The 12793-nt window shown below is 37.8% G+C and overlaps 1 protein-coding gene across 1 annotated transcript in view; it reads left to right on the top strand.

Annotated features, from left to right (window-relative positions):
• The window catches only part of OTOGL (otogelin like), a 97197-nt gene that overhangs the window by 73910 nt on the left and 10494 nt on the right, over positions 1-12793 (top strand). The window contains exons 41-52 of the mRNA XM_062016903.1: positions 25-117; positions 801-990; positions 3157-3371; positions 4698-4839; positions 5176-5361; positions 5834-6046; positions 6936-7040; positions 7336-7443; positions 7793-7894; positions 10869-10973; positions 11064-11104; positions 12053-12116. Coding sequence (XP_061872887.1) covers positions 25-117; positions 801-990; positions 3157-3371; positions 4698-4839; positions 5176-5361; positions 5834-6046; positions 6936-7040; positions 7336-7443; positions 7793-7894; positions 10869-10973; positions 11064-11104; positions 12053-12116 — 1564 coding nt within the window. The remainder of the gene's footprint in view (positions 1-24; positions 118-800; positions 991-3156; positions 3372-4697; positions 4840-5175; positions 5362-5833; positions 6047-6935; positions 7041-7335; positions 7444-7792; positions 7895-10868; positions 10974-11063; positions 11105-12052; positions 12117-12793) is intronic.

Genomic DNA, 12793 nt, shown 5'->3' with positions numbered 1-12793 from the left:
CTTGCTTGTCACTTGTCTTTCTAGGTTCCCCCTGCAAGCACTTCAGGGCTTTGCTTTAAGAAATTAAATGTAACAACACGCACATCTAAATTACTTATCAATCGTTTGGCGAGAAAAGTAAGTATATATCATCAGTATATAATGTGTGAACACTTAAAAGATATCTGGAAAGCTATTCTGTTGTAGAATTCAACAGATCAGATTTATAATGAATGTACTAGAGGATTACGATTACTTTTGCAGTTCAGGTTCTCAGTAATTCATGGTATGCTCAAAGCAAAAATGAAAATACCATGCTTCACTTGTATAACATTTATCCAAAATGACACTTCAAACTTCTTTTGAGATTTTAAAGACTACAAAAGCATCTATACTTGAGATTATATTTCCAGAAAACCTAGAACTGAACAGAAATGTTCCAACATGTGATCAATATTTAAGCTGCCTTTCCTACTAGTCAGGTGAAAATACATAACTTTGAATAATCTGGATGAAGAGGTTTTTTGTGTGTGTTTTATTTTATCATATGATATGTGAGAAATTAGATTTATTGCTTCCTTAATTAGAAAAGATTTCTGTGTTATTTTTCTCATGCCTACTTCATTTAAAGTTTTAGGAAATGACGCTGCACTGGTGGGAAGCTTTGTGATGTAAGCACTGAGACTGTTACTGTATGTGGCAGAGGCTGTGAAAAATACCTTTGATAGAAAAAAAAAATCTTTTGCTGTAAAATGTAAAGACATAAACAATACATCCTTGCAATCTGTTTTTGTCCCTAAAATGTATTTGGTTTGTTTTAGGTAGTAGTGGATTCTGTAACTCAATCATTACCATTTTCAAAAGAAGGACTGAGTATTCAGGATACTGGTGCAATGTATGTCATTAGTACCCCAGCTGGTATTAGCATCAAGTGGGCTCACATCACAGGCATCATAGATATACAGTATGGATTACACTCTAACACATCAATGAAGACAGAAGGACTTTGTGGTGAGGCTATGATGACAAGTTTTTTCTTATTTGATAATTTCTAATTTAAAGTTTACATCTCCTTTTTGTTTCTGTGACCTGCTGTCCCTAAAGCTCTCCTTTTGACCCCCATTACCTACAATGACAATACTACAGGAGATGGGCTTATGAAATTCTATTAATTAATAATGAATCAATAATGTTGTTTCAAAGTAATTGGCAGAAGAAGTAATAATTGGTGTGTTGCATCCAAATATCTTCTAAAAATGTACTCATCTCTGCCTGTGTTTGAGAATATTGTTGAAGTCAAGTAAAGAACAGTGGAAAATTTTCAATGTAGAAGCATCTGCTGAAGTGATCCAGGTAGTGACAGAAAGAAAAGAATAACTGTCAGGTGTTAGTGGTGGCAGGTTAGCACAGTGAAAATAGTGATAAAAGGTGTATCATGGGAAAGGTCTAAGTTACTTGATGACAGTGAATCCAAATTCAGACCTCTTAAAGTTGGATCTAGGGTCCAAAACTCATACTTAAATTACAATAGTAAATTTAGCACATATCAGGCTTCCCTGACAAACTTTTTATAGTTCTGCCATTATGAATTATATGGAAAAGTGCAAGCAGGTATTTTAGTGTTACTTTAATTCTATCATAAATGTTCATGCTCTGGTGCATTGTAATTTTTCAGAACCTACCCCATATTGAACAGGAAAATTAACTTTTAAAATATTTGAAACTGATTTTATTTTTAAAATTGAACAAAACATTTCAGATATGGCTTAAATATACATACAAACAAACAAAGTGTTAAAAATAAGTGGCCATATTCTGCTTGAACAAAAGGAAAGTTCTCCTAGGTCCAGGAAAAGATGGAGAATGGTGAACCTGACATGTACTGCATCTTTCCCCATGCCATCTTCTTTACACACACTGAAAAAGATTGGGATGAGATGAGGTAAAATGTAGAAAGTATTATAGAACAGTTACTCTTTGTACCATTAAAAACAGAAAGAGGAAGACTGCAGAAAAATCCAGCTGTAAAGTTACTCTACCTGATATTTTGCAGTGAAGTCTGAAGTCTTTAGTGACTCTTTCCTTATCTTTGCTGTTCCTGTCTGGGATTCTTCTATTCTCTGCCTCTCATACTGAAAAAAAACCCCACATAGATCTACAGGGTAAATTGGCCTTGTTTTTAAAGTTGTGTTGATTCTGCAGTTTTGTAGAACACCAGCACAGTTTGTGGGACGGCATTAGGACAGCAGCAAGAAGCAGGTATTAAGAATAGCAGAAAGCAGCACTACTGACAAATGCTTCATGTCATGCAAATACCACCTTCTGTGTTACACCATGCTGAGAGAACATGAGAGAACCTGTCACTCAGGTTCTAATAAGGGCTCCTGCAGAGTACCAAGATGCATGGCTGCAAATATGAAGGCAAGGGCTTAGGGTGTGGTGAGCAATGCAGAAGGAAAGTGAAAAAAAAGTAGGAACTTCTACTGATTAGTCCCTGAGATGTAAAATACTATTATGAAGATTAAAATTTTGGCATTACTGACTTGTTATGTGCTTATAGGAAGTATGTGTTTTCATCTATTAATACATAAAATAACAAATTCAAGTAGCCAATGAATGTCAGAGCTTTGGGTGGATGTTTTTTTCAGTAGCTTTGTATTAATAAATTGAGTAAGAAAAATATTTTCTCTAGAGAAAGCAGTTTATTAATCAAAAAGTTCCTTTCATTACTTCTTGCATTTGGAATGTTCAATACAATGTCAAATCATCAGTAATGTGCAGTTAATTTGAAAGCTGTCTACATTTATTCCCATGCAGCTGATTGCTATTCAGTAGAGTGCAATCAGAATCTAGTGCCATGTCAGTGAATTTGTTGCACTCAATATCACATTTTTAGCATCAGTTTTTCTCGAAAGTTAATTCATTATTGGGAAAAATATGCTACTTGCTTTGTGTGATCTGCTTGTTTTGCTATGCCATTTTGCTGACTATTAAAATTACAAGTAGGAAGTTGAAACTATTGTGGACATGCAGCTGTTTTCATTTCTAAATTCAGATGACTGAGTCTCACAGGTGAGCCTGATGCAATGTTAGTTTTACCTTATCAAGAGTACTTTCCCAAAGGAAGTAATATGGTATGGGGGCTTTTGTGCTTTCTATGTGATGTTCTCTCTCCAGGGGTGTGTAATGGAGACCCTACTGATGACCTGAAAATGCAAAACAGGACCATAATTAAAAAGATGGAGGAAATTGAAGTGTTCATTAAGAGTTGGGAAATTGAAAAATCACTTGATGTAACAACCAGGAGGCCAGTGAGAAACTGTACTGAAGATAACTGCACATACTGTATGGAACTGTTAAACAGAAGCAATTTCATCCCTTGTCACAAGAAAGTGAGTACAAAGATCAGAGAAATTCCAGGTAAAAATGAAGAAAAAGATGTATAGCTAAGAAAAGAGTGAGAGAGATTTGCTAATTTTTTAATGTTTTGCTTATTTTCTTGAGCTGACAACTGGATGGATGGAGTTAATACCTTTGTTATGTTGACTTTTTTTGTCATGTTGTCCATTGTAAACACACATCTATATGGATCCCTGAGCTATTACACTGTTTCTTATATTATTTAGTAGGCAAGGCTCAAAGGACAGACACCACATCATCTCAATACAAACACATTCCAATGGAGTTATTTCTAATAAATTCTTGACGTGTCAGTAGAATGGAAAGCCTCATGCTTCTGCTGGATACAACAGCTACTCTTGCAGTCTGAAAGATATTTTCTGTTAGATAAATGTTGATGTAGTCACTATCACCTTGACAATTTCATAGCATTTTTTACAGAAATCATTGTAACTTGTTTCTGGACACTGTAATTTCTAAGAGGATATAGCTGTAGCATGCAGGCTACCACTAGAGGTGGGTAGTGCAGCACAGCTGCTTCCCAGATGGGAAATGAGGAAAATCCAAGTCCCTGAGGTCTGACTTACTTTTCCCATTTAATTCAAAGTTAAGAGGATTAATTACTGAAGTGTTCCTTTCTTTCTTGGAAATAGATGTGTCCAGATTCTTGATTCACTTCTTGCTGTTCTAACTTTTGGTTTTCATCACAGACAAATGCTGTTAAACGTACTGCAGGTAGCTGAGCCTCTTCCTTCAAACTCCCAAGACCTCTTTTCACTTTTCTCAGGTAGAAAGAATGGAGAGGGTTCTTCTGAAAGGAAGGGTAAAAGATATTTAAAACAAAAAAACAAATCTGACTTTTTCCATCTTGTTATAAGCTTATGCAGTTAAAGCCAACAGAAATAAGATAAGTTGAACCACCTGCATTTAGATCCATTAACACAGGCTATCAGGTCCTATAAAGGCATAAATAGAGCACTCAGGAATAATTCAATTACAGCAGAAATTTATGGAGGGTGTAGCATCAATGTTTAGCTAAGGCTAGTTGACTTTTACCTGACAGGACTATGCTGCAAAAGTTCTTGGAAGTAGTGTAAAAATTTCATTAGAACTGTACTCTATGCCTACTAATAAGCATGAAAAATCATGACAGTTTTAGTTTTGCCGAATGAGTGTTCTGGAGAAAAATGCTATTTTTACTTTAGACCCAGCTTGTGATTTTTTTTCCCTTGCACCCTATTATTCCTGGCAATTAATGGTTTATTTTAATTAGAGAAAGCTCTTCTACTTCTTAATTCTCAATTATAATATGTTCCTAGGTATCACCACAGGAGTTTTGTGAGAAGATGTGGCTCAATAGTACTTATTTTTGGAATTATGAGTGTGATGCACTTTCTGCATATGTGACTTTATGTAACAAGCACAACGTCTGCATTAAATGGAGGACACCTGATTACTGTTGTAAGCATAGCCACGTCCTTTACCCCAATGTGTCTTTATACTGCTGCAGTGTTTAGTGATGAGTTAAAAATGTATTTCTTTCTATTGTTACTGTAAGTACCATCTCATTGTATCACAGCAATAGTAAATCAAGGTACAAATTCTTAAGACATTGTTTTAGTCAGTGTCATGAATCAGTTTTAGTCTTGATTAAATGGGTTACTTATCAAAAGTTCTGTGAAAAATACTAATGCATGCTTCTTGATGATATGCTCACTTGTTCTTACAATCTATTTGTTCAATGAAATGCTGAAAGAATGACAGGAGCACTCAATGTCCTCTTTTTATGACTTGCAGCATTGAATTGTCCTGAGGGCAAGGAATACCAGCCTTGCGTGCAGCCCTGTGAAGCCAAGACATGCTTGAATAAATGGTTCTATGAAGATTTTCCCTGTTCTTGTTTAAGGGAAGACTGTGTATGTAAAAATGGCACTATTCTGCATAGAACAGACTCTGACCTCTGTATACCGGAAGAAAAATGTAGTAAGTACAGCAGGACAGAGTGGCTTTGCAGATATGTTAATGTTAACCACAACTCAGTGTAAGTCCTGTGTCAGTCCTCAATAAGTGTATATCTGGTACAGCTCCCTTCAACAGAGCCTGTCACTCTTTATCTCAAGCTACAGCAGTTTGTGCTTTCAGCTTACTTCGATTCAAGACTCATTGCTGTTGGGGAAGAATGATGGTCATTCTCCAGCTTGCAGGCCTTCTTTCCTGGAGTACTCAAGAAGAAATAACATGGGAAGGTTCTTGCCCTTGCACTCAGTATTTCTTTTCACCCATTGCAAAGCATTTGCTCATGTGAGGTTTTTAAGTTCATCACCTTTTCTTAGTTTCCTTGATCATAATGCTCTCTTATTTTGTGCAATAATTTTATGCAGTTTATAGTTGCTTGCAGGAAATCTGCAGGCTTTACTTGTTGAAGGGATCTAATGTGTTGGGTTTTTTCTCTCAGCATGTACGGATAACAAAGGACAGCCCCGCTCTGCTGGGGAGGTCTGGAATGGGTCTATACGAGGCTGTTGCATGTACAACTGTTTGAAGAATGGAAGCATTGTTGCTGTAGAACCTGAATGTAACGAGGATCCACCACCAGTCTGTGAAAGAGAAGGGGAAGTTACCATCCACGTCATCGAAGAGGGAGCTTGCTGTCCAAAGAAAGTTTGTGGTATGTATCACGTTTGTTTTCATTAACAGAAGTATAAGGTAAGTGCTTGATATTCACCGGCAGATGGCACTCTTTAGACAGAGTTCAAGGTAACGTTTTTAGAAGTGATTTTTAGATACTTGTGGCAGGTTGGGCCAGCAAAAGAGACTTCATTTCTTTGTAAGAACTGACTCACTGAAATTTTCTTTGTTCTTCAAAGTCCATTAGTGAAACCAAAGTCCAAGGCTTCTATTAGAAATTAATTTTTAAGCTCTTGAGTGGAATTACAAAAGAAGTTGAAAACATACTTGAAGTACCTTGATAATTGTGGCAGTCATCAGAGCCTGTCCACTTTTCTTATTAGTGCTTTGGTGTCAAGAGCAGTATCCACTGACCTACTGCTGTTTCCCAGAATTAGTACTGTGTGAGCTGATGACTGAATACTGGGATTCTGCCTAGCCATGGTTGTTAGAAAAAGGAATAAGCTTATTGCTTCTAAAACATTAAGCAAAAGATACTTTTTTCTTCTTAACACCTTCAAGGAAGACGAGAATAAATGGTCCAGCTGATATGATGTTTTTGCTCATTAGTTAGATACCCGTAACCAACAAGGAAATTAAGGGAATATTTTCATTGGGACATTTTGGCTTCATATGTAGGAAGAAGAGCAAGTAAATATTTGCTTTAAGAGGGATATAACCGTGCTTGCGTAGTGCTGCATGAATGGAGCTATGCCAGCCTTGGGGTGAGCTCAGAGGTCTACGTGATGGTGTGGAGTGCACTTTAAGCTGACTTGTGCTGCTCTAAGCTTGTGGATTTCTTGACTGGATGGTATAAATATATTGAGTTATAGGATTTGCACTTCTATCTGTTCAAATATGTAAAAAATGATTGTTTTTTTATCCCACAGAATGTAACATGTCATTGTGTGACACCATTATTCCAACATGCAACCCCAATGAAAAATTAGTGGTAGGCTACCAAACCCTGTCCTGCTGTCCACAGTACCGTTGTGGTAAGGGAAATACAAAACCAGTTACTGGGATATTTTCCATACTTGTATTACCTGTTGTAAGAACATTTGCCTTACAAGTTGTTTTGATTGTTAAGAAGTTGTTTTGATTGGCACCAGCCAATGATGATCTTTTTTCACACTCTCCAATTTTTTTTGTGTGTTTTGTGTCATTTTTCACTTAGAGTCAATTTGGGGTATTTTGTTTCACAAAGTATATGAAGACTATCTTTTCTTTAACTTTTTGGTATTGTGTCTGTGATTCTTTTTAAAATACTGATTATTTTACATCCTACAGAATGTGATCCTTCAGTTTGTTCCAATACTTCCCAGCCAGACTGCAGAGAAGATCAATTTATTGTTGAAGCAAAACAAGAAGATCCCTGCTGTTTCTCTTATCTCTGTGGTAAGAAGCCTCTAATTTATGGATAACTAAGGAATAGTTAAGTATTTACAAAACCTGTCAATAATTCTAAGCCTAGTAATTTAAGCCAGGAATTCTTGGAGAGGTCAATGAGACTTCACACAGGTCAGGCTGCCTGTAGCATGAATTATTCTTGGGTCTGGAGATCTTTTATTTCCAACATGATTTTTATATTTCCAACTCTTTTTATACTTGAATATCAATCCATAAAAGTTCTATTATCCAAGTAACGAACATAATATGACTTGTATCTAGTTATTTCAATAGAATTCATGTGTGTTAAGGTTTTAGTATTTAAAAGTTTGTAACTATCTGATTTCTTTTAATTTAGTTTGTGAATCCTGTATTGAGCCAGTTCCTTTGTGTAATGAAGGAGAAATTCTCACTGTAGACCTTAATACCTTACAATACTGTTGTCCTCATTACTACTGCGGTAAGTGTAATGTTGTCAGAACAATGCACTACCAAGTTTAGTAAAAATTACAGACTGTGTGTGTGTAGATATTTTAAATTCAGATAGAGAATAAGAGATCTTGATATATTCAGTGCTGGTTTGATCAACCCAGCCAAAGGAGTCTGGAGAGGTTATTTAGTTCACCAGGCAGCATATAGCTATTTTCAGGGTAATCTAAATAGAGGTATATCAATGTGGAACTGAATCCCATCTTCTGAGTATAATTATACAAGTAATATGTATATTTGTATATTGAATTAAATTGAATGTGGAACAACTTATCCTAGGTGCTATCTCCAGGCATACAGAATCATAGAATCATAGAATGGAAGGGGTTGGAAGGGACGTTTAGAGATCATCTAGTCCAACCCCCCTGCAGAAGCAGGTTCACCTAGATCAGGTCGCATAGGAACATGTCCAGGCGGGTCTTGAAGACCTCCAAGGAAGGAGACTCCACAACCCCTCTGGGCAGCCTGTGCCACTGCTCCCTCACCCTCACAGTGAAATAGTTTTTTCTTATATTTAAGTGGAACTTTTTGTGTTCCAGATTCATCCCATTACCCCTTGTCCTGTTGCTAGCTACTATAGAAAAAAGGGATGTCCCAACCTCCTGACACCCACCATTTAGATATTTATAAATGTTAATAAGATCTCCCCTCAGTCTCCTCTCCTCCAGACTAAACAGCCCCAGTTCCCGCAGCCTTTCCTCATATGAAAGATGTTCCATTCCCCTGATCATCTTGGTGGCCCTGTGCTGAACTCTCTTCAGCACTTCCCTGTCCCTCTAGTCATTCAGCCAGCTCTTGATCCACCTCACTGTCGACTCATCCAAGCCACACTGCCTGATGAGGATGTTATGGTAGACAGTGTCAAAAGCCTTGCTGAAGTCAAGGTAGATGACATCCGCTGCTCTCCCCTCATCTAGCCAGCCAGTTATGCACTCATAGAAGGATATCAGGTTGGTCAAACAGGATTTTCCCTTGGTGAAGCCATGTTGACTTCCTCTGATAACCATCTTATCATTCATATCAGTGATAACATTCAGGATGAGTTGTTCCATCACCTTTCCAGGGATGGAGGTAAGGCTGACTGGCCTGTAGTTTCCTGGGTTGTCCTTCTTGCCCTTTTCGAAGACTGACGTGACATTGATGAGGGAACAGAAGGCACTGTCAGCAAGTTTGCTGATGAACTAAACTGAGGGGAGTGGCTGACCCGCCAGAAGGCTGTGTTGCCAAACAACGAAACTTGGACAGGCTGGAGAGTTGGGCAGGGAGAAATCTAATAAAATTCAACAAAGGCAAGTGTAGTCTTGCATCTGGGAAAGAATAACCCCATGTACCAGTACAGGTTGGGGAATGAACTCTTAGAGAGCAGTGTATGGGAAAGGGACCTGGGGATCTTGGTGGACAGCAGGATGACCGTGAGCCACCAATGTGCCCTCCTGGCCAAGAAGGCCAATGGCATCCTGGGGTGTATTAGAAGGGGTGTGGACAGTAGTTCAAGAGGGGTTCTCCTCCCTTTTTACTCTGCTCTCTTGAGATCAGATCCAGAATATTGTGTCCATTTCTGGGCCTCACAGTTCAAGAAGGACAGGGAGCTGCTGGAGAGAGTTCAGTGCAGAGCCATCAGGATGATGGAGTGGAGCATCTCCCTTATGATAAAAGGCTGAGGGAGCTGGGGCTCTTCAGCTTGGAGAAGAGGAGACTGAGGGGTGGACCTCACTCATGTTTACATATCCGTGAAGGGCATGTGTCAGGAGGATGGAGCCAGGCTCTTCTCAGTGATATCCAATGATAGGACAAGGGGCAATGAGTACAAGCTGGAACATAAGAGATTCCAAAGAAACACAAGGAAAAACTTCACTATGAGGATGAGAGAGCACTGGAACAGGCTGCCCAGATGAGTTGTGAAGTCTCCTCCTCTGGGGACATTCAAAACCCACCAGAACGAGTTCCTGTGTGACCTACTCTTGGTGGCCCTGCTCTGACAGGGGGATTGGACTAGATGATCTTTTGAGGTCACTTCCAACCCTTAAAATTCTGTGATTCTTTGATATCGAAACACCTCTAATAAAATAGTTTCCATGTGCTTCCCCTGTTGTACCATTCACTAGACCTTTAAGTTCTAGGGGAAGGAGTAGACTGAGGGTTTCAAATACTGCTGTGTTGACTACTATTCAATGAGCAACTAGAATAAAAATATTTGCAGTGTAGTGTACTCTTTGGTAGCCTCATAAAACACGGAAATTGTGCTGTATGTTCTATAGTAATGTCTACAAGTGTAACTGCTCAATTTAGTTTAACTCTTGCCCTATTGCAATCTCAGGGTAATTTCATTTAATTAAATTGTCTTTCAGTAGATTTGGAGCCTAGTAATTTTTGCTTCAGGTGGTTCCATATATTGGCCCTTTCTTTTTTCTAGCACTTGCACGCAAGTGAAAATTTCTGCAAAGGCATCTGGTACTGTTTTTGTCAGATTATAGCAGGTAGACAGTTAGCATGTAGCCTTTTTTCAGAACTTCAGTAAGCCACTTCCAGTAAGAGAGGTGGATATTTTCTTATTAGTCACCCCAGGAAGGCAGTTGCTTGCTGTTATCTTAAGAAATGTGCTTTACAATATATTTGCAACAGAGAGAAAAAAAAAAAAAACAACAAAACAAACACATTTACCAAAAGCTGTGATTTTAGTTTTCTTTGGTATTGGTTGTTGAGTGACTCTGAAGTAGGAAAAATATTAAATAATTTCTGGATGACTTTCTTCTGAAAAGTTAAACGTATTCTAAGGCAAATAACAGCACTCTTGAAAAACTTTTATGCTGTCCCAAATTTAACTCAGAGACACAATGAAAATATTTTAAATGTCAATAAAAAATAGATTATCAAGAGAAATATAAGCTGGAAAATTCAAAGGAACTTTAAGTAATTTTTCATATGTGTCTTTTCCTTCGATTTAGTTTGCGATGAAAATCTTTGTTCTGAGCCTCCTATGAATTGTACAGATGACATGACTCTTGTGAAGCAAAAAATACCTGAACAGTGTTGTCCAGAATGGCACTGTGGTAATTATTGCTTTATTCCTTAGTCACTGCTGTTAACAAAAGCTAACGATTAGCTAACTGAGTAATATGGTTCTGTTGTTCTCTTTTCAGAATGTAGCTGTGAAAATGCTACTTTGCTGACCTGTAAATTGGTAAGCACTGTCCTTTACATATTGTTATTCGTGGTGTTCAGACCTCTTACTTTTCCCTTGCCAGGCCTCATTTCAATTCATGGATGATGCTGAACAGGGGCAGGCTGGAACTGCCTCCCAGTCCCTAGCTCAAGCATGTAATTCCACCAAGTGTCTACACAGTGTTGCCAAATGCTTCTTGGGAAAATTTCGCTTTGTGTTTTTTAAGATGTCAGAAGAAGAAAAGCAATTGTTATATTATTCTGATCAATGTTAACTGAAAACAATATGCTGGGAAGTTTTTTCATGTAAATAATTCTCAATTGCTTTTAATAATTAATGAGGAATGACCTTTATCATCATATGTATCATCTGGAAAAATGATTTGCTTTGTTAATCATTTATGCTTTTGTTCAAAAATATTTAACATTGTTGAATTTAGCTGGTATGAGAAGTCATAAATGTTTTGCTCCTCATATACAGGGATTGTGATCTAGAAAATAAATATGAGTCGATGTTCAAGCTCTCATTATTATGATAGTGACAGGCTTATTTTCCCTATCAAATGCCTGTAGCTCGTACTTCTCTTCCCATGAGAAGGCTGGAGCCGCAAATTTATATAGCTTTCATCTATCTCTTGGAAGAAAATGAATAGAAACCAGTCTTTTGCTAATGTGTTTATTATTGAAATAACTGTGTATCTCAGTAAAAATTGCTGTTTATCAACTCTGCTATTCATATGCATTCCTAGAGCAAATGAAGTGCTTTGCTCCTGTTTAAAGAGATAAATACACTTAATAACTCTGACTTGTTACTGTTTTGTGAGTATATTGCAATTTTTCTCTTTTATAAGGGCAGAGGTGGAAGTGATGAAAGTAATATTTTACATTTTGAGAGGAAAAATTGTCTGTTGAGCACTGCATCCAGCTGTGCATGACATTGAAAACTCCTTTATCTTTTCATACACAGGGAGAAGTTAAAAAAATAGATAGTAGTGTTTCCAGTGCTTGTGGATGCTCTCACTACATTTGTGGTAACTTTTTCATATTCTTACCTGGTTTGTTCTAGTTTTTAGTAAAAAAGACATGCAAAAAAAGAAATAGGACCATAACAATCTTCTCAAATGTTAGCACTCTTTCATCTTGATTTTAGTTATACAATTACACTATCTTTTCTGAATATAACACTTAATCTGCTAACCCATCCATTTTGTGTCTGTTCTGGTGGGGTGTAGAGGTGTTGTAAAACTGCCCGTGCTTTCAGTCAGGGATGGACTCTCTGGTGAGAGGCAGATAGGAAGCAGGTTGGGAACCTCAGCTGAGCGTGAGCAATACGACTGCTTCTAGTCCACAGTTGAGCACAAACGAGACACCTCACACCAGGGCAACAGACCTGGCCAGCCAGAATAAGGGTAGGTACACAGTCTTAAGATCAGATCTCTGCTTCCTTCTCTCCCTCAGTATACTGTGTAGCCTCGATTGACGCTGCCCTGTGCATGAGAATGCTTGAGGTCTGCTGCAGCCCTGACTGCAGCCCAGGGTAAAATGCCTTCAGGTGCAAAGCACAGGTTTACAATACAGCTTGGACATATTAATGTCCCACAGGTAATTGTAGACATAGTACTATAATTGACAGAAAGGCTACATTTTGTGATGTGCAAACTAATTCACATAGTGTACTTAGCCCAATGTTAAACATTAAAACTCTTTA

The sequence above is a fragment of the Colius striatus genome, chromosome 1 (genome assembly GCF_028858725.1).
Source record: "Colius striatus isolate bColStr4 chromosome 1, bColStr4.1.hap1, whole genome shotgun sequence".
Taxonomy (NCBI): Eukaryota; Metazoa; Chordata; class Aves; order Coliiformes; family Coliidae; genus Colius; species Colius striatus.
The sequence above is the reverse complement of the archived record's forward strand: the minus strand, read 5'-3'. Positions and strand labels throughout refer to the sequence as shown.